Source organism: Mastigoproctus giganteus, chromosome 12 (genome assembly GCF_048544385.1).
Source record: "Mastigoproctus giganteus isolate SK-2022 chromosome 12, ASM4854438v1, whole genome shotgun sequence".
NCBI lineage: Eukaryota > Metazoa > Arthropoda > Arachnida > Uropygi > Thelyphonidae > Mastigoproctus > Mastigoproctus giganteus.
In genome coordinates this window covers 22,555,155-22,580,144 of record NC_143586.1, presented here as the reverse complement: position 1 = coordinate 22,580,144, position 24,990 = coordinate 22,555,155, and the positions used below count along the sequence as shown (strand labels likewise).

The window sequence follows — 24,990 nt, the reverse complement described above, 5'->3', positions numbered from 1 at the left end:
CTCCTTTGTGACTTGATTACAGACTAGCTTGTATCTACCATAGGCTTCTGTGTTGCCTGACAATTAATGTGCATCCCATGCATTTTTATTCTCTGCCACGAGTCTCATTAGCTCATCTGATATCCATTTGGGCCTGAACCTAGAGCAGTATTTCTTTGTTGGAACAAAAAGCTTAGTAGCTTCCAAGATTACTTCCTTGAATGTTTCCCATTTAGAATTTGCTGTTGGTAACATCCTCAGTTGGTCCCACTGTATAGAACCTAGAAAATCTCTTAGTCCACTGTAGTTGCCTTTATGAAAACAAAAACCCTTCCCTTTACCCCTGATGGTAGTTACATCTTTAAGTAAATTCCACATCATTACACTGTAATCACAGCTACCTAGTGGTTCCTTTATCTGTAAATTCTTAATGCATGAATAATCACTGCTGATAATCAGAACAAGAGTGTTACTCCCTCTTGTTGCCTCTCTGACATGCTGCTATAGAAAACAATCATCCAGTAAATCCACAAAAGCCTTGCTAGTGTGCAAGTGACCAACCCACAAGTTCCAGTCAATATGTCGGATGTTAAAATCCCCCATTATAAGACACTAATTTACTGGCCCACTCTATTTCTCTGTATAATTGTTCATTGTACTCATCAGAGTCATTAGGCCTATAACAAACTCTTACTCTCATTTTTGCTTTCCCAGTGCTTGTGTCACACCAAACTGACTCAACATTGCACTGTCCATCTATGTCAACTGGATGCACTTGCTTAGATTTTGTGTTTCTTATCTAACAGCATAACCCCTCCTCCCTTCCTATCCTGTCTATCCTTTCTGTATACATTGTACTCCCCAAAATTCCTGTTCTGCATCCCTTATATCTGAGTGGCACTAAGTCTATGATATCCCAACAATATCTGCCTTGGATGTCTTAACCAGCACTTCAAATTCATCAAATTTGTTTACTATACTCCCAGTATTGGTGTACATGAAAGTATACATGCACCTGTTCTTACTTTTAGTTACTCTAACACAGCCCAGTATTTATTTGTTTCATGACCCCCAGCTGTTCCTGAAATCTCCAGCAACTGGCTTTCTGGGCTGCTGCTCATTCCAATAGAAGCAGTGCAAGAATCATTTCCACCTCTGCCTGCAACTACTGTTAACCTATTAGTCTCTGAATCCCCCAAGCTATCAGTTTTCCGACCCACCTAACAGTGCCTCGAAAACATCAGCAATGTTCTTGCACCCTTTCTATTTAAGTGTATCCCATCCCTGTAGAAGCAGTCTTTCCTTCTAACAAGCACAGACTGCACTGAGAAAAATTCTACCCCATGAGCCCTGTACAATCTCTCCAGGGCCGAATTGATTGATTGACAAGGCTTTCATCATATACTCCCTCCTATCGTGTCTGGGCAGGATTGCAGACACTTTCAAATTTAACCCTAACTCGCAACTTTTTTTCAGCATTGACCTGTACTTGCTTAGTAAATCCGCAAATCTCCTGCACTTAATGTCATTAGTGCCAACGTGTACAACGATATCACCTTTTGTGCTCTTAAAAGATATCTGCTCTAAAATGTCATCATCCTTTACCCCTGATGGTAATTAAATCTTTAAGTAAATCCCACGTCAGTACACTGTGATCACTGCCACCTAGTGGTTCTTTTATCTACAAATTCCTAATACATGAATGATCACTGCTGATAACCAGATCAAGAGTATTACTTTCTCTGGTTGCCTCTCGAACATGCTGCTGCAGAAACGTTTGCCCCTGGAAGACATACCTTGGTCCTATTCCACCTATCATTTTTGCACAATATATTTCCCTTTTCCCTGACAATTGAGTCACTAACAATAACTAGCTCCTGTGGGACCAGCACATTCTGCCCTGAAGGTTGCTGCTGCTGTGTTGCCTGGTGCATAAGAGTGTGATATGGCATTGAGTTGAGCAGCTGAGAACTTGATGGTCCCCCCCCATTTTAATTCCTTCGAGGGAATCCATCCGACTCTTCAAGCTCTCGTAGAAGCCCATCAGAACACTGAGTTGGCACCTAATTTCTTCACATTCTCTGCACTTAGCACACACAAAGACATCCTCTATGGCTAGATCACGTCCTGTCCGAGAGAGAGATACGCAAACATGGCGCATTTTGCATGCTTTTTAGACTGATGCATTGGAGAATCATTCTCTACGGTTCTCCCGCGAACCACAGCACTTTTGCTACTTTGTACAAGTTGCTCTGCTGCTCTAGTCTGGGCATGATTTCCGTTTAAATATAATTTAGTTAACAATAAAAATTAAAAGGATTTATAAATTTAATTGATTAATTGCCAATACTATACTAGCCTGACAGATTCCTACTACAGTCCTACGTATTACGATATCTAGTTTTACGTTATGCCTTATGCTATCAAGTTCGAGATGTATGTAATGCTATTCTGTAGCGATGCTACACAATGGCAGCAAGTTTCAAACGGTACAAGTTTTACCTATACTAAGCAATAACCTACAAAATCTCTAAATTCTCTAACTGTATCTTGTACAGTCATCATACAGCACTGGCACTGAGAGCAAGATGCTTTTGATTTGATGTATTTTTTTTTTTTTTTTAATTACAAAAGGGATATATAGCAGTAGGATGTAGCTTGGAATCACTTTGATTAACACAGTCTGTAACAATCAAAAATGGGCTATTTTTCACAGTCTTCACTATCCCTATGCATGCAATTTCACTGACAGTGCCCATTTTTCATGTAAATATGCGTAATACACCTGTTGTTGTTGTCAGCATGTCACCCATCTGTCCACATGTAACAACTTGACTCCAAGTGGATGGATTTTCATGAAATTTTATATTTGGGCCTTTTAAGAAAATTTTAAGAAATTTTAGCCTGCCGAATAAAAGTCTTAATGGAAGTTGAATATCTTAATCTCATATTTGGAAGACTCTCTGTTTAGTAAATTAAATAACAGCTCTTTTTTTTTTTTTTTTTTGTAGTTCAGGCAGAAATAGAAATCCACTTGATCCATTACAAGTTGATCTTAAGGTTAAAAAAATTTGTTGCTCATATTAATTTAAATATCAGTTTGATAATGAACAAGAATTTCTAAGTAGAATTAATGCAGCCTACGATATTTTTACTTTTTTCTGGAACTGTTCCTGTTTTTGATATTCTTGAATGATGTGATGAATGGATACAGGGTATTATGCTAAAATTTGTTGCTGATGTCAAAATCAAAGTGGGTGATAATCAGCAGTAAGCAGTGCCTCTTAAGATAAAGGACAAGTGTCAGGGATAATCATATAAATGACAGCTATGCTTTAATGCTGCAAAATGCAATGTTTACATATGAGAAATAACCCCAAGATTATGTTACCTGGAGGGGACTAAATTATAAAAAAGTAATGATAAAAGGGTTTATGTATACAGCTATCCTACTGAAGTGAGAGAAAAATAATATACAGTACATTGAAAAGTGTTATATTCTATACTCTACGGTAAAAATAAATAAATTTATTTCCTCTTCCAAAATATACTGTACACATTTGAACCACTGCCAAAAGTTTCAAACAATCATTTCACTGAAGTTTTATCATTAAGTTTCTTCAGCAGTGTAACTTTTTCCACAATAGACAATGATGTGTGACAGTTTTGAACCATTAAAATTCATTGAACCACTTGCTTTTCTTTTAGGCAGCATCCTTCGGAGTCATCTTTTCTGACACACTGCTGAGGTGATTGGCCACCCCGAGAACTACTTTTGTTAATTTTTTAATGTTGTTTTTATGTTATATTATATTGTGTTGGATGAGGGCACTTTATATTTGGACAGGCAAACACAGTTTACTAAATAAACAGTGCTTGTGACATCACACTCATCAGGATTCTGGCATTCTACCCCAACTTTCATTTTCTGTAAATAAAGAATGCTAAATGCATGACACTTATTTGACATTTGAGTAGTAGTAGTAGCGGCAACCATGTTGTAAAATGATGGATTGAAATTAAAACACCCCTATTAGTGCATCCCTTGGGCCCGTACAAGACGTTTATGGATCCTGGAGGATCAGAATGAACTATGAACTTGAGACATCTTCAGATTTGCAAAGAGCCGGAGACCAACCTGGTTGGGACATGTTATGAGAATGGATGACAGCAGAACAACTAAGAGGATAATGAAATGGAAACCTACTGGTAGGAGGGCAAGAGGAAGACCATGGAAAAAATGGATGGATGATGTAGAAGAGGAATTAAAGATCATGAGAAGAAGTTGGAGAAGTTTGACTTCTGGGAGGGCTTACTAATGGAACATCATTGAGAAAGCTAAGACCCACCCTGGGTTATAATGCATGCCAGAAGAAGATTAGTGCCTCCTAGTACCCACCTGTATACTTTTGAACTAGACAATAAAAACAAAAGTTATTAGCAGCGACTGGTGTGTGTTTGTATACACGCACAACAGCATGACCTTGTAAGCATGCTTTCCATTTTTAGAAAGTAGTCTAAAAATATTTAAATGTTCTAGAATGGTAGGCATATAAATATGAGTATTAGGTACATGATAGGCAAGGGATTCCAACCCATTAAACTGACATACTTTTTATTAATTACTCTTTTCCTTTAAATTGTTCTCATAATTATTACTTTTTTATTTTGTTTTAGATGGAAAATTAAAATCCAGCCTTCTAGACATTTAGGAATTCGATTACCTTCAAAGGTATCATAATGCTTTTTTCCTCTAGAAATTTTTATCAGTTCATATTTTTATTTTAAATTATATATTAGTATTTTCATGTTTTCCTGTGTATGTCTTCCCTGTTTCTTCAATTTTCCTTAGAGGGCAAGGTTTACTTATAGAAAATATACTTTTTTTGGATTTAGGTCAGGTTTGTTTCATGTTTTTTCATTTCAAGATCTATTAAATATATTGACATGAACTTAAGTTGTCTAACGGCAGTTGTCTACATCAATATTTCATCTTCAGTGCATATTGAGTGTAGCATATATTTAGCACATAATGTATTATGTGGTTTGGGTTTTCCTTGCACTGGTTAATAGTAGTCCATGGTTTCTGTGATTTTTGCCTGTTTTTAACCCCCTACATTTTCTAAAATTTTTAGGTTAATTCTGATTATAAAGGTATTGGAAATATGCAGTTTACGTGAGGATTGATTTCTTTTTTTGTGAATATTCTTTTTCCAAATGTATCAGGTGTCAGTCACCTTTTCCATAATAAGCTTTCTTCCTTTCATACCTGGAGAAGTTCAGAAGCAATCACAACTGCTCAGATAAATGAAACAATTAGAATTAACTTTTTGAATTTAATTTAAATTTTTTAATTTAAATTTTTTAAAATTAAATTTTTGTCATTAATTCATTTAAAGTTGGTGATACTGAAATGGACTAGGTTAGCCCAGTATTCATGAAGCTGGTGGAATTTAAGTGTGATATAATATCTAAAAATTATTATTTTTTTTATTCACATTGTTCTTCACAATTGACTGTCCTCATAATAGCCTCCATATATTGATATGCATAATATGGTTTAAGTATCCTTGTGCCAGAAATAACAACAAAAGTTCCTCACAGTAATTCAGAATATGAGCATATTTTCAGTCTTCTGAAAAAGACAGACTGGAATTTGGACCATCTATGTTTAAATAAATTGTGTATTTTGGTTTTATAATGCAAAAAAGGTGGGTCTTTACTCTGAGCAGACTTTTAGTGCAGATATCATGGGAAAAAAAGCAAGACATTGCTACTCCTTTAAAGTATTCCTGTTTTTTAATCCCTTAATTATTTTAACCCTTAATTAACATTAACCCTTAATCATTTTAGCCTTTTTACACACTGCAGTTATCCCCTTTCATAGTGCACTTAATTAGTTAAAACAGTTCTGAGTGACTTCACGCTAAGCAGAGGAGCACTTTCTATAAGAAGCAATTAAAATAACTATAACTGGTTGTTCCGACTAATTATTTTGAACAGTTTGAAAATTCAGTCTCCCTCTATAACAATATTAAATGTAACAGAGACATTTAATCTTTTCATCCAGAGATTTTTAAAGTGGGTGTTGTGGCATTTCAGGGTGTTGCATCGTGTCCCAAAGAGTGTTGCCAAATTTTGGCATCATATCAGTATTGTTTTCCTTCTGATTTCTTTTCACGGCATACATCAATGTAATTTATTGATTAAAATACAGTCATTAAGTAATATATTAAAAATTCTTGAAATTTATTCCTTCATTTGCTTTATTCTTACTGGACAGTAAGCACTTTGAAAGCTAATAACTAACATAGATTTCATATGGTCTTGGTTACACCTGTGTTTAGTATTTAGTAATGCATATCTTCCCTCTCCTCTTATTTTCATTTACTGTACATATTTTTTGGCCTAAAACAAAGGATGTTGCATACAATTACATTTACCATCAACTTAAAAATAAGGAACATAAAGGGTGGGGTGTTGAACATGGTGTGTCAGCATCAAAAAAAGTATGGAAAGCACTGACTGCTTTTATCCACTAGCAATCATGTAAAATTTTGTAATAGAAGCAAATGTGTGATCTGCTCCTCTACAAAAGTTTGTCAGATGCTCAAAAAAAAAAAACTAAGTTTATGATGCTAGAATTTCTAGATATTTCCTGTTGAATTTTTTTTATAGGCTAATAATTATATGAACACTAATTCTAAAATGTCATACCCATAATGATAGCTTTTATTTTTTTATTAAAAAAGCTTGTGTAACATGACTTGAAAATGCTTTCAATTTTTACACACTACGTTAAGGTGCTTGCAACATGTGGCAGTTGGTAGAGATTTCTGCTTGAAATTTTTTATCTGGTTAAATACCTCATAGCTGCCAACTATTATAAAATATATAACTCTGGATTTATGACTGAGAATCCATCTTTTTTACTCATTTTGATTCTTCTCTGTGCTTATATATATATATTTTTTTTATGAAAACCTAAAACTCAAAAGGCATTACAACCTATAGTACTTAGCACTGTGCTTGGTTTGAAGGTTAAGGAGATGAAAGAAGTTACTTATTGACATCAGACTTGAATTTCTGTAGATTGTAATTTTCAGGAATTATGCATGAAGGGAGGTTGTTTCAGAAAACAGAAGTTGGAGGAATAAATGAGGAAGAAAAAAAAGTTGGTTCTGTGAGTTCGAAATTGAACAGTAAATGGATGCTGACTGGTTGAGGTACTTGTTTGAACTGGTTTGGAAAAAAAGGGAAGAATTATAGGAGTCAATTCAGAAGAACAGTGCACATGGTAGTATGTATAGAAAGGGCATGCAGCAGAAACAGAAATGTCTATGAGACAGAGTAGAGCGACTTTGTAGAGAGAGAGAGAGATGGATCATTAATTAACTTAACTGCCCTAATTTGAATGGCATCTAGAAGCCTGAGAGAGGTTATGGGGCACTGCTTCAGATGTGTGTGTGGAAACAATATTCCATGGTAAGGTGAATATGGGATTTGTATTGAGTAAGTAGCTGTCTAGAAGAAAAATAATGTTGAGAGTGAAAGAGAAAACCCAGTTTTTTTTAGATGTACAGGAAGCAGTATTTGTGATGTGCTTATGCCAAGAGAGAGTAAAAATCAGGGTAGGGTATCCCTAATAGAGGTATGTGATTGTTTAGAAATCTGATTGTCATTGAAGCAGAAGCTGAATGTCATAGGAACAGAAGAATCCTTTTTTGAAAGATATAAGACAGGACTACATTTTAGAAGAATTGAAGTTAACTAACCCATCTTTGCCTCATTGGAGAATTACCTGGAGATCAGCATTTAAGATAATTGGTAGTGGATATTTGAGAAGTTGAAGTCGTTTGTGCAGGGCAAGGTTTCTCAGACTGGAAGATAAATTGCAATGTACTGTCATCGGCAGAATTACTGATAGGGTTTCCTGTCACTGGAAGAAGGTTATTATATGGGGAACACCAGCATTAGTGGAGAAGTTAGAAGACAGAGCCATCTACTATCACCCACAGAGAGAGAGAGAGAGAGAAAGAGAAGTGGATACCCAATTGCAAAAAACAGTCTCAATCCATATGATGGTATCTTATTTTACAGGTCAAAAGCCTTTTAAATGTCAAGAGCAACTTCTTGAGTTTCACCAGACTTTTACATTGAATTTTTTCATAGATGGTAACATAAGCCAGTAGATTGATAGTCTGTACTGACACTGGTGGAATCCATATTGGTTTTCATTGATTAGATGGAAGGTTTCAAGATAGTTTAGGAGTTAGCAGTTAATGGATTTCTCCATTAATTCAGAAAGAGTAGAAGTGAGTGCAATAGGATGATAATTGGATTGGGAAGGATTTGTCATCCTTTTTTTAAGAACTGGTTGGATATGAACAAGTTTCCAAACAGAAGGAAAAATGCCAGTGGTATAAGAGAGTGTTCAAATGTGGCACAGAACAGGCGTAAGCTCAGGAGCACAGGTTTTGTGAACAAGTGGAGAAATACTAATAGGCTGTAGCTTTCTTGGCATGAAGACTGGGAATGGTAGGAGGGGTATTAATATAGTTTGGAATATAGTTGATATTAATATAGTTGGGCAATGTTTTAATATAGCTGAGACAAAGAGTTTCTTTGTCTTTTTGAAACAGCTGTTTTTTTGGAGGTTTTTTTCTTTCTTTTCACAACAGAATAATAAATTTGTGTGAAAACTGGAATTTGTTTAAGAATTTCTGCTTATTTTTGATTAATCAGTTGGCCATCAGTTCTGTGTGGTAGTCTGTACTTGAAAATATAAATGCAGGATAATAGCATTCTGCTCTGCTATTTCATAGTACTTGAGTAGTGTGAAACTACTCAAGTACTATGAGTAGTTTCAAGCTCTATCTCACTAGCTATATCCTGTTTTATAATTTGTTTTTATCTTCCTCAGTAAAGTGTAGGATAAAAGATTAGAATCTGTTCCCTTGTGTTTTTATTTTTATCAGTTTTAATGATTAATAATTCCCATAGCTATATTGTATTTTATTTGTCTTCCTCAGTAAAGATTGAACACTAAGATACCAAAATAATATATTAAGTAAAATTTCAGAAGACGTATATGCAAGATTTTGTATTGTAAAATCTGAAAAAGGTAACACTAATGCTAATGCTAAGGTGAATACCTTAGCATTAGCATACAATGCAAGAAAGCAAGCTTATGCAACATCAGCCAAAAAAAACCCCTCCCATTTCACCTCTCCATTCGTTCCAAATACCTGTCCAGCTCAGCCTTAAATTTATTTAGGCTATTAGCTTCCACAACAAAAGATGGAAGCCTGTTCCACCAATCAACTACCCGCTAAAGGCAAATTTCCATACATCATCTATTCTACAACTATCTTTCCTCAATTTGAAACTATGCCCTCTCAGGTTCTTAGTTTGAGCAAGAGGAAGAATCCCATCAGCATTCAGCTTGCTCAATGCATTCAAGGCCTTATACACCTCAATCAGATCACCTCGCAGGTGCCTACTCTCCAGGCACTGCAATTTGCAGAACTTAAGCCTTTCTTTGTAAGAGCACACCCCCTTTGTTCCCCTGACCAATCTTGTTTCCCTTCTTTGTACTCGTTCTAGCAACTCTACATCCTTCCTAAAATGAGGCCTCTAGACCTGTACACAGTACTCTAGGTGTGGCCTGACATTGCCTTGTATAACGGAATAATTACCTCCCTGTCCTTGCTAGCAAAATTCCTATATATCATTGACAATACTCGATGACTAGTACCACACAGTTGGTATGTTTCTCTTCGGTTATTGCTACCCAAAAATCAGTACTTTGCATTTGTCAATGTTAAACTTCAGTTGCCACTTCTCAGCCCATTTTCCCAACTTATCTAGATCCAGTTGGAGTAGCATACTGTCTTTACTGTTGTTAACAACCTTGCCAACCTTTGTATCATCTGCAAACTTGGACATTAAACCTGATATACCTTCATCTATATCATTGATAAATATACAAAACAACAATGGGCCCAACACCGAACCCTGGGAGAACTCCACTAATAGCATTTGTCCTGGAAGAGCAGTATCCATTGATTATCACTCTCTGTCATCTCCCACTCAACCATCCCTTTATCCATTGTAGCAACTTATCCTTAATGCCATACCTCTCCAATTTGTACAGCAGTCTTTCATGTGCAACAGTATCAAAAGCTTTCCTGAAATCGAAGTACATGATATCAGAATTATTTTTGGCATCCAGTTCCTTTGTGACTACATCATAGTATCCAATCAAAATGGTCAGACAAGACCAATTTGATCCCCTTAACAAACCCATGCTGTGTCCAAGCTATAACTGAAATCTTGTCCAGATGATCCTGCAATGCTTCCTTAACCAGTGAATCCATTATTTTCCCCGGAACACAAGTTAAACTAACAGGTCTGTAGTTACTTGTGTCACCTTTTGAACCCCCTTTGTGATTTGGTGATACATTTGCACACCTTCTAAGGGACCTCCCCTGAGTCCAAGGAAGCTTTCATAATTATGGCTAAGGGTTTGCTTACTTCCTTTGCTGCCTCCTTTAATATAACTGGATATATTCTGTCCACCCCAGGTGCCTTCCTTATATTTAATTTCACCATTTTCTCCTCCACTTTGCTGTCAGTTATTACAAAATCACTTGGCTCCCTGTTAGAGTTTTATAATCTTCTGGCACTCCACTCATTGAATAACTCCTCATATGTGAATGTAGATGCAAAATACTCATTCAGTTTATCAGCTGTTTGATAAATTGATGAATGATCAGAGCATGATCATTCATCAATAGTCAACCGAGCTACTTTAAGTGGTCCAATCCTATCTGAGTGCCAAAACAGGTCTGTTCACAATTTTATGGACTTTTATTCTTGCACGTGTTAGTATTTTTATCAGTTTTATTGATTAATAATTCCCATAACTATATTGTATTTTATAATTTGTTTTATCTTCCTAAGTAAAGTGTATAATAAATATTAGAAACTGTTCCCTTGCTGAGTCATCTTGTTTTTATTTTTATCTTTTGTTATTTATCTGTAGAAATTTTTGTGGAGCAAGATATAAATTGTAAAAGGAGTATTGAAGTGCTGGAGTACTTTATTATTCATATTAGTAAAAGACAAATTGATGCAAGGGAAAAAAATATTCAACATGCTCATTCATTCAGAATTTTGTTTGTTAATGGATGTAAAAAATGGAAACTGTGGAGAAAAAGTCATTACTGTAGATGCAGGCTTCTTGGAAAAGTGACATCTGAAGTTTCCTAAATTATTAGTAACTAATCAGCTAAATTATTAGGATATCATAAATAATAGATTTATTGATCATACTGGGCACTGGTCCAATATGCTTGCAGCTACACCACACCTGCCTGTTGAGTTGTATGCTTCTTGAGATGGCCAGTTCTGTGTTTGTAATTACAGTATGTGAATTAATGAAATATGGGTGAAAAAAGAAAGAGTTACTGTTTCTACAAATGCTAATTTGGATGCATTGGAAAATACTTAATAAAAGTGAGTCTTTAAAAAAAGTTTCTGTTGAATTATGTATTGGCATGACAACTGTAAAAAAACTGGGAAAAAAAACTAGAGATAGGAGACAATGCATTATGCAAGAAAGGTAAAACATGAAACTCGGTCAGGCCCTTACAGGTAACATAGTAGATATACTTTCCATACACCAGGTGTAAAATGCCCTATTTGAATGCCATAGATTATAAGGAATTTTTATGAGCTTTTTTCACAACTTGGCTGAGTTAGTTGGTCTGAGGCAGAGGTTGCGTGGTTTTTTCATCTGGCAAACAGGTCAATTGACCACAGAATATGTGCAATTTATAAAGACAATATACTGCACTTTACAAACACAATATACCCCTCATAGCATTAGTTGCTTTGGCACTTAATACAAACACATAGTCCAGTCAGTGGGCTTATTAAAAGCAGCCTCAAAGAAAAGGCCTTGGTCTTCCATCAAAAGATTGATGGTAGAGAAAGTTTTATACCAGAAAGTGATGGATGTCTTTGATGCTAGAAAAACTGACATTGTATTCATGTACTGAGTATTAGTAGGGAGAGATTATCCACTGATCAGCTTGCAGCTCAAAAATTTACGGAAGATTTTAGGTCAACAGAGAAAAATTGATTGGAGAACAACACTACAGTATAAATGAAACAGGTTTACATAATAAGGTGTTACCTACAAAAATTTAAAAAAAAAAAAAAAAAAAAAAAAAAAAAAGCAGAGTCTCCATATTATTTTCTCTTTGGATTTTTTTTTTTTTGGATGACATAAAAATCCAAAAAAAAAAAAAAAAAAAAAATCACAGTGGCTGTTTGTAGCAGTGCAAGTGGAACTCACAAATTGCCACTTTTTTGGTAAATCAACTAATCCTAAAGCTTTTAAAAAATACAAATTGTTCATCTCTACTAGTTTACTACTAGTCACAAAAATCAGCATGGATGGACCAATACCATTAATCAAGAAAATCCCCCCCCTCCCAAAAAATTTTCCTTCTGTAAAAAAACACTTGAAGAAGCTGTTCTCTTTCTGGATAATGCCCCTTCACATTCCAATTGTGAAGAACTAAAAGAATGGTCCCTTAAAAGGCCATGTGTTTACCACCAAATGTAACATCCATGATAGCCTGCAGCCGACCGGGCTAGCCGGGTGGGTAAAGTGCCTGCCTGGAAACCCAAAGGTCGCAGGTTCGAATCCCGCCTTGGGCTTGGATCAAAGTAGAAAATGCAAAAACCTTGGGAGGTGCAATATGGCCACAGAAGCCCATGTGCCAACAACTAACAAAATTTAAAAAAAAAAAAAAAAAAAATCCAGCCTGCATGATCCCTATGGATCAAAGATTCTAGAATGTCCAAAGAGATAATATATAGGTGAAAGTTTTTGAGTTCAGTTTTGTTAAAAATAGAGGCCTTATAGAATTGTTAAAAGTTAAAACATCAAAGATGTGTTTACAATAAAGCACTAGAATGGAAGGAAATTACAAGTTCAACATTTACTAAACCTTGAAGAAAACTTTGGTATGAGGTTGATTATGCTAACAAAAGTCCCGAACTACAAGAAAATAATAAAGTACGTAGTTTATCAACTGATTTTAGGAAAATTAAAGGTTCTAAAGATTTACAGCAAAGAGACTTACAACATTGAATTTAACAATGTTTTCCAAGAAATTGGTGATGATTTGTTGGAAAATGAAATTATGGAAGATGCAGAAATCATATACACTATGATGGAAACAGGTAGATAATGGATGGATAAACAGAAGAATAACTCCAGTCTAAAAATTTCTCATGTAGCCATTAAAATGCTGTAGATACTAGATTTACATCCATATGTTTTAAGTGAAACTCTGCTTTAACTGACTTTTCAATTAACCAACCGTCAGTCCTCATCATATATTTTCAATAAGAAGGCCATATTGTAGTCCATATAAGAGTATGTTGTCAATTAACTTTAACATTTAACCCTTTAAAAATGAAGTTTGTATGCTTGTAAGTATATATTGGTTTCATTTGAAAATATTTCTCTTCAAATGTTTGTTTGATGAAAGGTTTATGTTTATTGAAGTTAAATGCACGATAATGATTAAAAAAAAAAAAAACTTATTTATTGGAATTTTTATTATTCACTAATGAAATATTTGTTACTATTTTAGGAACTCTTCATGAATAACTATGCTTCAGTTGGAGTAGATGCACTTGTAACTCTCAATTTTCACAAAACTAGAGAATCAAAATTGTATTTTTTCAGCAGTAGATTGCTCAATAAGGTATGGATTTGTACCGTTTTTTCTTGCAAACTATCTTGTAGATTTATTGTTATTAAATGATTATTATTATTATTCAGTTAGTTAGTTATTTAATTAAATTTTACTTTTCATCTAATTGATACTCTATCACAGTTAGATGAAAAGTTTTAGAAATCCATTAGCAGTTGGCTTCTGAACCAACTTGGCTTTAACCAACTTCTTCCAAAACTTTACTTTAACTGACATCTTCCAAATCATCAGTATGGATTCCACTAATATTGAGCTACAGGATGTCTCCTGCTAAACTTAACCAATCTGGATGCCTTGCAAATATAGACCCATCTGCATTTGAAACTAAACTTTTTATATCCTCAAAAATCCATTTTCAGACAACTTAATACTTAGTTTTAGAATGGTTGACATCCTTTAAACTTCATATTATTCTAATTGGAAAAAATTACTTTTTCAACCACTACCAACCTCATTGGCCCTAATTATATACTTTGATTTCTTTTGTTTTAAAGGGGAGATGTGCATGCATCCACTCTGAGTTCAGGGAATTCTGTGTCATTTTGTCAAAAATAAATGTCATTTATTGATTTCACATTTACTTTGTTTTTTGAGTGAGATTAGCAGGTCTAATAATCAGTAGTGGAGAAATAGAAATCCATTAGCAGTCAGCTTCTAAACTAACTTGACTTTAACCAACTTCTTTGAAAAATTGACTTTAATCGACTTCTTCCAAAACTTTGCTTTAACTGACATCTTCCAAATCATCAGTATGGATCCCATTAAATATTGAGCTACATGATGTCTCCTGTTAAACTTACCTAATTCTGGACCAATGCCTTGCAAAAATTCTGATAAATTCTAGTAGCCACTCAGTATTTCAAATATTTTTGATCACTTATGGCTTTTATCAGTTATAAAAGACTTCTTTATGATTAGCTGATATAGATTATCAGAATCCTTTTGCAATTTGATAGCCTCTTTAATCTCTGGCCACTCATATAATGGTAATTGCATCCTATTTACAAATATCCACACCGACTGTAGGTGCCATATTGCTTTGTTCTATCTTCTAATCTCTTCTTTTATATATCAATTCTCTCCCTCTACCTGCAAATACTGTTTGTTTTTGCTGTTCATAATTTCTCTTTACAAGACTTAGTTTTGTAAAAATAAATAGAATTTCTTGAACATTCTCCACTGAAATCTTTAATATACTATCTCCAAACTTTCTCTTGTAGTTAGCATTAATGATGCAAGGAAGCAAGCTTATACAGCATCAGCCAAAAAAAAGGAAGGGGGAAACTCTCTCCATTTCACCCATCCATTCACTCCAAAAGTTCATTTAAGCTGCCAACTTCCACGACAGATGGAAGTTTTTTCCAGCAATCAAAATCAACCACCTGCTGGCTAAAGGCAAATTTCTGCACATCTGTTCTACAACTGTCTTTCCTCAGTTTGAATTTATGCCTCCTCAAGTGTGTAATCTGGGCAAGAGGAAGAATTCCATCAGCATTAAGCTTGCTCAAACCATTTAAGGCCTTATACACTTCAATCAGATCACCTTGCAGGTGCCTACTCTCCAGATACTGCAATTTGCAGAACTTAAGCCTTTCTTGGTAAGAGTAATCCTTTGTTCCACTCACCAACCTTGTTAACCTTCTCTGAACTCGTTCCATCAGCTCTACATCTTTCCTAAAATGAGGCCTCCAGTCCTGTATGCTGTACTCAAGGTGTAGCTTGACTATTGCCTTATACAAACGGATAATCACCTCCTTACTCTTTATTCCCGCTAGCAAAATTCCTGTATATCATTGACATGAGCTACTTGGCACCTCCGTAGCCAGGTAGGAAGGAGCAGCAGTGCGTAGCACACGCTTCTTGATTAGACCAGGGTTCGAGCCTGTCATCACCAAATACGGAGGTCAGGGATTGACTGCAGAAAGGTCAGGGATTGACCACCGCATATCCCGGAGCAATATGGCCTTAGTTGCTAATGCTCCTAAAAACCAAATAACAAACAAACAAACCATGAGCTACTCTTGCTGCCTGTCTGCACTGTTCAGAAAACTTCATATCTGACTGCAGGTCTTTTTCATTCTCCACAACCCTGAGTGTAGTACTGCACAGTTGGTATGTTACTCTATGGTTATTGCTACCCATATGCAGTACTTTGCATTTGTCAATGTTAAACTTCAGTTGCCACCTCTCAACCTATCTGCTCAACTTTTCTAGATCCTGTTGCAGTGGTGTACTGTCATTAACAGTCTTGCCAACCATCATATTGTTTGCAAACTTGGACATTAAGCCTGATATACCATCATCTATATCAGGGGTGGGCAACTTTTTTCGTCAGCGGGCCGAATGAAATTTTCGTATCATGATGCGGGCCGGAATAGATTGAATGATTTAATAAAAAAAATCAGAACCTAAAAAATGTTATATTACTTGAATTACCAAATTATTAATGTATTTTTAAAAAAAATATCTGAATGTCCAATTATCATTGAAAATGCGGCATTCGGCATCAATTTTTCTTTTTTTTTTTAATTGGCTCATTTTATGGGCTATAAATTATATTAAATTAAAAATTGTAATAATTAGAAAAGGCATAAAACATAAAATATCTCGCACCAATATTATTTTTTTCAATAAGAAGTCAAACCCAAAGGAACTTCGTTCGATCGATGCTACAATAATAATTAGGAAATAACTCTTTGACGCTGCGTAGAATCACTTGGTTACTGTTGTACTGGCTGCGATTCCCGATTGAACCGAATTAAGCCAAACGTTTACGGCAAGTGTAGTCAGGTATGGATTTTCTATATTTATGCATTTACCGAGGGGGCCGGATTCAACATCGTCACGGGCCGGATGTGGCCCGCAGGCCGTCTGTTGCCCACCCCTGATCTATATCATTGATAAATACAGAAAACAACAATGGGCCCAACACAGAACCCTGAGAGACTCCACTAATAACATTAATCCACGAAGAGCAGTGTGTATTGATTACCACTCTGTCTTCTTGCACTCAGCCATCCCTTTATCCATAGCAGAAACTTGCACTTAATGCATACTTCTCCAACTTGTGCAGTAGTCTTCCATGTGCAACAGTATCAAAAGCTTTCCTAAAATCCAAGTATATGATATCAAAATTATTTTTTGCCTCCAGTAGTTTGTTAGTTGTTTGATAACCTCATTAATTTCAGTGCCAGAAAAACTCAATCCTGTCCTTAATCTGATAGAACAATAATATTCTTCACTTATGTTTGATAATATGGAGATTACCTGATGTGAACAATTTATACTTTGAATTTCACCCTAGCATCCAGAATACTTGGATTTCTTTTCTGCTGTTGTACTTGCATAACAATACAGTTACTGCTTTACTGTTATACTTGCATAACACTATAGCAGTAACTTTTTGTCACTTTTGATTAGAACTGCATTCAAGTGCTGTCAAAGACTGCAGGATTTCTTTAAAATCCTCTTCAGTCAGGGAAGAGTGCACAAAGAGCTATATTCATATGCTCTTCCTGTGAAAATTTTAATAAATGGAAAATTCCATCACTTGTTAAGTTAAGATAGTCTTAATACAATAACATTAAACAACAATTATGTGAGGTTGTGATGAAGAGTTGCCTTAGTATTACAAGTAACACTAATAACTCTGACCAACACGATTTTTAGATTTTTACCTCTGCTAATATATGAGTTGTATGCAGTAAATTTTTATGCATAGATTTTTGAAAATAATTCTCAATTTCCCATAATGGCACAGTTTCTGTACTACAGTTTAGAAATTGTGCCATGATGGGATTGTGTGGATGGAACTATGTTGTGATGGGATTGTGTGTTCTACACAATTTTTACACATATGTATTTTTTCCATAATACGTATATCTTACTACAATTCAGGGAAGTATATATGACATTGATCTGTTGTATTACATGTGTATAATAATGCTCGCATATGCTCATAGATTGGAGGGCTAACATTCTCAACCTTGTCTGTCTGTCTTCCACTTCTCTCACTTTTTCAGTAAATAACAGAAAGATAGTCGTAGTATGAGAATGTGTATAGTTTATACGTGTGTCTGTTATACATCATTTGTTTCTTCTGTGTTTTTCTTAGCATTATATTGTTAAAATGTTTAAGCAGAAGCAAAGGAAGTGTTTAAATTGTCCTGACGATTTCTGCTACATGTGTGGTCAGTTTACGCTTTCACAAAATATTGTAAGGAGGTTTCAGAAAATACTGTTGTTTTCTATATTTGTGGGACAGTTATGCCAGTCTTGTGCAATAGTTGTATAAAACATTATATTGTACAGCAATAGTGGGAGAAATTTGTACCAAGGAGAAGTAATATAAAATATGCTCCATTGGTTGAACCAAAATGGTTCTTCTTCCACCTCTGCATAAAGCTTGGATTAATGAAGAATTTTTTAAGACTTTGGATAAAGAAGAAAGTGGATTCTGTTGCCTAAAGGAAGTATCTCTCAATTTAAGATTCAAAACTGAAAGAATGAATTTTTATTTGGCCTCAAATAAAAAACTCCTCAAGATCTTGTATTTGAAACAAAGCTACAAGATACTGAATTAGCAGCTTGGTGATTCTTTTAAGCAGTTGTGCATGGATTTCTTGGAAGAAGGAAAGAAGATAATTATAAATCTGTGGTGTCAACTTTGTTGCAATGTTATAAAAATATGCCCTTTGAAATGTCTTTGAAAATTCATTTTCTTCATTTCCATTTATTTTTTTTTCCTAAAAATTTGAGAGATATAAGTGATGAGCAGGGGGATTAGTACTGGTTTCTTAAGAAGGAAAGCAAAATTGACTATAAGAAAAATTCCGAGTGGCAAACATTTCTAAGAAATAGAGTATATGTAATGTGATGAGTAAAGAACAGTCTTTCCAAAGATGAACAGTAAATTGAGAGGTTATCTGTGAACAGCTTTTAACTTTATCTTCCTGCAAAACACCATTTATATGTACTTCATAGAGTTATGAAGTAACACTCTTTACATAAAAAAACAGTTTTACATAGTGGACTGGTATGAGCATCTAAAAATGTTTAACTGTTAAGATAAATATTTTTCCTTCTGGTGTGATACACATATCACATTCACATCAGTACTTTTAAATAGTAGATGGCCTTAAAACATCTATCATTATTAGCATAATCAGTAGTTAACATTAAATGTCTAGGTTTTAGCACAATAGTACCTTCTGCATAGTTTCATTTGAATTGGTGTATTGATGTGTGAAGTATTTGTGAAGAAATGCTAGATTGTACCTATTTTTGGTTAAAAAAAAGTTAAATAATTTGAATGCATTTTTTAAATTGTATTTAAAAGCTAAATTTTTACACATTATATTTATTATCTATGTCATAAATACAAATTTCGAATGTTTTCTAGTTCCTTTATGTAGGTTATGGTACCAAGGATATTCTTGAACGAGAATGCAAAAATCTTCATCAGAAAATGGAACTTTATATAGATGGGAATATAGTTGAATTACCAGAAGTAGAAGCTGTTGTTATTCTTAATATTCCATGTTGGGGAGCAGGTGTGAAACCATGGAGCATGGGTTCTGAAGGACAAAATGTCCCTCCACAAAGGTGGTTTAATATTAGCTTTAATTATATTTTTAAGCATAATTGCATTGATTATATAAATGCACCTTGCTTCTGCTATACAGTACATCATTTCTTAATATGTTTGATGATTGAACAAAAAATTACTAGATTTCCAAACATTGCTTTAAAACTAAACAGTATAAAGTGATTGACATTCTAAACTAATATTTCATAGTAATGTTCATTACTATCTTCTATCAGCTTTTATTGAGTTGTATATTTCTCTAGTTATGTTTACAGACAGTGAGAGGAATAATATCATTAGTGGGCCTTACAATAATTTTGTAAGGCCCACTAATGATATTTTTTGAGAGAGAGAGAGAGAGAGAGAGAGAGAGAGAGAGAGAGAGAGAGAGAGAGAGAGAGAGAGAGAGAGGTTTTAAATGAATTTGAAATTTGATGACCTATATACCTTCCCTAAGATTTTTGTTTGTATTCATTATAATGATCTTATAATAAGTGAATGTACTCTTTTATTTTTAGATATGATGATGGTCTTTTAGAGGTAATAGGTATATATTCATCTTTCCATATTGCCCAACTACAGGTTGGATTATCAGAGCCCATTAGATTAGGACAGGGAAGAGAAGTCAAAGTAAGTTTAATGTATGCAACAAGCTGATATTACACACACATGCACCCTAACTGAAACTTATTTGAATCACTTTATTGTTCAGAAGAGGCTCTGATTGTTGAATACTTTTAGTTATGATATATACATAACTAAAACTTGACTCTATAGACAAGAGAGTGATTTCCAAACCTATGACTGAAACATATTGGCAAGGTTCTGGTGGTGCCAGAAAAATGTCAGATGGGAGGATCAACAGTTTGCCAACTAGCAACATGAAACAGAACTGTCATAATCCTCCAAATTTCCGACATCATGTCATCCCTGTTTGTGATCGTGTCAGGGAGCATGATTAGCAGATGGCTGTAGGAAGTGGAATTGCATTTTCACCACCATTACTTCATCTGTGCCCTAATGCTATTCCATTGTCATCAGTGTCTCCAATGGTACAAAGAGAGAGAGAGAGAGAGAGAGAGAGAGAGAGAGAGTGCTGCATGTAAACAAGAAAGGTATTGTGTTATCTTTAGTGATGAATGATATTTGGGTTTTGGATCCATTAACAGCGTTTTGCACATCTAGAAACATGATAGGGACAGAGATAATCCAGCTTACATCAGTAAGCAGCATACCAGGCCAACACCAAGACTCATGGTATGGGGAGCCATCAGTTACAATAACTGTTCACATCTGGTTGTAATTGATAGTGTCAACAGTAAGACATTCCGTTGAAACCACTCTTTTTAAGACCAGTGCTTCTTCCCTTTCTTTGCGTAATCCTAAATACTATTTTCATGCAGGACAGTGCCTACCCACATATGGCTCTTATATCCTGACAGCATCTATATGATGGGTGCTTGGCCTGCATATTCATCAGAACTGTTACCTATCAAACACATTTTGAATGTGATTGGACTTTCACTGACTTCTGTCTCTAAGCTCCTACCATTGTTGCCCACCTTGGAGCATAAGTGTGAGAGCCATGGCTAAATGTTTTCCAAAATCACATTTGCCACTTTCTGAAATCATACTGCAACGTTTGTGTATTACTGTACGTGGAGGTGATTTTCATATTGATGTGCCCCACATTTTCTGAATTGATACACAAACTTACTCATTTTTGTCTATATTGATATGTCACTCCACTTATTTTTGAGCTAAAGTATGTACTCCTTTTAGGTGGAGCAGTGTCAGTAATGAGCAGTGTACAATCGTATAAATGCCTGATGAGCAATATTCTTAACTGCCAGAAATTCACACAAATTCATCTAAATCTTAGGTTGAACTGATTTTTAGATTTACTAAGAATGAGAAATCAAAATCTTGCGGGTATAGATATCAAGTTAGTAAGATCTGTGAATTTGAAAGTTTTTAACATTGGTTAATACAGTATACTGCATATGGGTAGCAATAATCCCAGAACAACATACCAGTTGGTTAGTATCCCACCGAAGGTGGTGGAGAGTGAAAGAGACCTAGAGGCAATTGTACAGTCTGACATAAAGTTCTCTGAGCAGTGTGGAAAGTTCTGGGACAGCCCATGAGGTTTTCTCAGTGATATACAGAAATTTTGTCAGCAGGGACAAGGAGATGATTATCCCATTGTATAAAGCAATGGTTAAGTTGCATCCTAAGTACTCCATATAGGAAGCGTCATTCCTACCATGAAAGACTTCAGCTCTGCAAGTTGCAGTGCTGGGAAACCAGGCATCCATGAGGAAACCTGATTGAAATGATTAAGGCTTTAAATGGATTCAGTAAACTTAATAAATGCTGATGGATGGAATTCTTATTCTTTTTTAGATGACATAGGGAAAATAATTTAAATTGGAGAGGAATGGTTGAAGGATAAATGTGTGAAAAGTTGCTTTCACCCTGAGAGTAATTGATTGTTTGAAACAAACTTCTGTCTAGTGTTGTGGAAGTTGTTAGACTGAATAAAATTTAAGGAAGAATTAGGCAAATTATTAGAGTATGGACAGATGATGTGGATAGAGATTTTTTTTTCTGCTGCTGTATAAGCTTTTTCTGCTGCTGTATCTGTCTATATGGACAGATGATGTGGGTAGAGATTTTTTTTTTTTCTGCTGCTGTATAAGCTTACTTCCTTGCATAATTTCACTAATACTAATTTGCTAATAATTGTTATAATTTTAAAATTTACTATGACAGAGTGCTAAAGAACATGTATAATAAATATTTGAATTGGCATAAAATAAACTTGTTTACTTGATATTACAAATCTACAACTCTCTTGCTATTTTGGAAAATGATGCAAGCAAGAAAGCAAGCTTATACAGCATCAGCTAAAAAAAAAAAAAAAACTTGTAACATCAACCTCAGCTGTAATATATCCCTTCAACAATTGTGTAATCCTAGTGAATAAGTGAGCTAAGATGTGATCTGAATGACATCACATAGGTGTAGGAACTAATGAATAAAGGAAGCACTCTCAGTATATATTTATATACTTACATACAGTTTTAAAAAAAAAAAAAAAAAAAAAAGGACATTGAACTGGGTATGAAGTTGTATGAAGACATGAAGTGATTTTGCCCTGTGACAGCTTAGGATTTGCTGGCTTCTGCATTTATTCTTCTGGTTGAGCTGACAGGTCTTTCTTCAAGAGATATTTTATTATGGATCTAGAGATTTTAACTATGAGCAACTAATGGGAAGAGCTGAAATCTGCTGAATGAGATTATCTCTTGGATTGAACTGTCTCTTGTTTTATTCTTGAGTTTTCTGCAGAGGTCTAATGAAGGTTATTACAGGTCATGTGAGATGTGGGATATGAAATACTATCCATCTCCCACAGAAATAATTCTCAGGGGCCCATGGATTAGTATTCGTTAGCAGATATCAGTAAACTGGGAAGCTTGCTGAAATTTTCTTTAAAAGAAATATAAATATTTCTGTGTATTGGGTCATAAACATATGATCTTTTAACTTGTAATACTAATGAAGATTCACATAACTTGAGTTTTTTGAAGTTTCGTGTAGTTCCTTTAAGCATCACAAATTACTATTATTTTCTTATATGTTTAACACACTAATTTGCAAAAGTTTACAATACTTGGGCCACATAACATATACTTGGCAGCTGCATGTGGCCTGTAGGCTGCCATTTTGACAGAACTGGTCCTCTGTATGCTCTAGGGATAAGGCAGTAACTTAATCCTGAAAACTGGAATGTAATGTCCTTTTTGGATTGCTAATAGTTGTTTTCCTGTTCTCTTAGTAGAAGAGGTACGGATACATAAAGACAGTTCTCTTATCCTTATAAATGTAATAATTTTTGATTTAATGTGGATCAATAGTCAGTCTTTGTCTTCCTTTATCCAAGTTTTCCAAGGGTGGAATGAAGAGCCAACATATTCAGCCAGACTCATATTTTGTCTTCATAGCTGAATAAATTATTTGACAGTCAGTCAGCTGTGATTAATAATTAGGCATTATCATTTGTTTCCCATGGTAAACACAAATAAAGTGGCTTCTGTTGTTATTTATCATTACTAAGGATGTCTCACAGTAATATTATTCTGGCCTTAATTGTAAAAGGGTTGATATATAAGATAAGATACATGTGCCTTGAGTGACTAGGGTTCAAGCCCGTGACTGCTAACTACAGTGCTGTTTCTTGAATTCTCTCTACCTTATGAACTCTTCTGACCATGTAGATTTTTTTTTTTTTTTTTTTTTTTATAAACTGGAATCCCAGTACACTGATTGGGTACTGGGATTCCAGGTTAGTTTAACAGACACTGCCTCATTATTAAATAACAAAATATGCTGATATTAGATATATATATATTAAATTATTATACATATTACATAATATATATATGTAATGCTTTGTATATTTTTTGTTGTGTTGAATTTCTGTTTTTTCTCCCCTCCCCCTTTGTAGTTTCGCTTACTTGAGAAAGTGCCTGTTCAAGTGGATGGGGAACCCTGGGAACAGCAACCAGCAGTAATTACTATAACTTTTCATCGACATGTGACTGTACTTTGTAATCGTAGATCTGAATAATTTCTTTCATGGATTGAAGTAATTTTGAAACCAATATTTTTGTTCCCTTTCATTTTGAGAGTATAATATAGAATTTATAGGATGTGAAAAGATGCTCTTGTCTACCATTCAAGTTGCTTCCTACCTACACAGGAAAGCAAGCAGTATCACCCACTCAGTTAGGGTCTACATGAAGATATAAACACCATGTCTCTTAAAATACTGATGAAAGTCCCATAACTTGTGTCTGAAATGTAGGTATGCCATTGTTATATTGCTGATACTGCAGATTTATAATGAAGATTGTAATGCATCAAGTTACATTTTTTAAAACAGAATTGTGATTATTTTTTTTCTGCATACATATATGCACGAATAAATATGTATATATATTTTTTTCTTCCTGTTATATTTGTGATATTTATTTATTGCTTCAGGATATTTTAATGAATTTTATATTTTAATTCCCCTTTAATGTCATAGTATTTATTATTGTAATTTTATTTTATTATTTAGGTATTTAGTTATGAATTCTTAACTAATACGAAATCTTAACTCAGAATTACATAGCAAAGTAATATAACTGCTGTGAGAGTGAGAGAGAAAGAGAATTCTACCTCAAAGTATTGGCATATTAATTAATTTTAAAATGTTGCAGTAAATGTCAAAATGATTGGCATATAAAATTAATTCCACTTTTTTTGCTAACACCTGGCAATGTTTATGTGAACATCTGGGTATCAGTGAGTATAATGTTCGTAAAACATTGCAGGGTTTATAGAAGACCACTGGAAAATTTAATATGATTTTTATTATTTTTCATTTTTTCATATTTTTATATATGTAATTTTTGTTTACATTAATTTTATTGCAGATATATTTTTACATTATACTTTTAATCCTTTAGAGTATTTTGTTCTTTTTTGGGAGTAATAATTTTATATAAATTTGCTTCAGTTTACTCTAATATTTTCTTGTTTAAACAAATTGATGTAAAATGTTTATAAAAA

The 24,990-nt window shown here is 34.4% G+C and overlaps 1 protein-coding gene across 1 annotated transcript in view; it reads left to right on the top strand.

The window, feature by feature from the left end:
• Dgkepsilon (diacylglycerol kinase epsilon) overlaps positions 1-24,001 on the top strand; it is a 71,381-nt gene extending 47,380 nt beyond the window's left edge. Inside the window, exons 7-11 of the mRNA XM_090386648.1 lie at positions 4,657-4,711; positions 13,656-13,769; positions 19,180-19,382; positions 19,884-19,995; positions 23,879-24,001. Coding sequence (XP_090242774.1) covers positions 4,657-4,711; positions 13,656-13,769; positions 19,180-19,382; positions 19,884-19,995; positions 23,879-24,001 — 607 coding nt within the window. The remainder of the gene's footprint in view (positions 1-4,656; positions 4,712-13,655; positions 13,770-19,179; positions 19,383-19,883; positions 19,996-23,878) is intronic.
• The last annotated feature ends 989 nt before the right edge of the window (positions 24,002-24,990 follow it).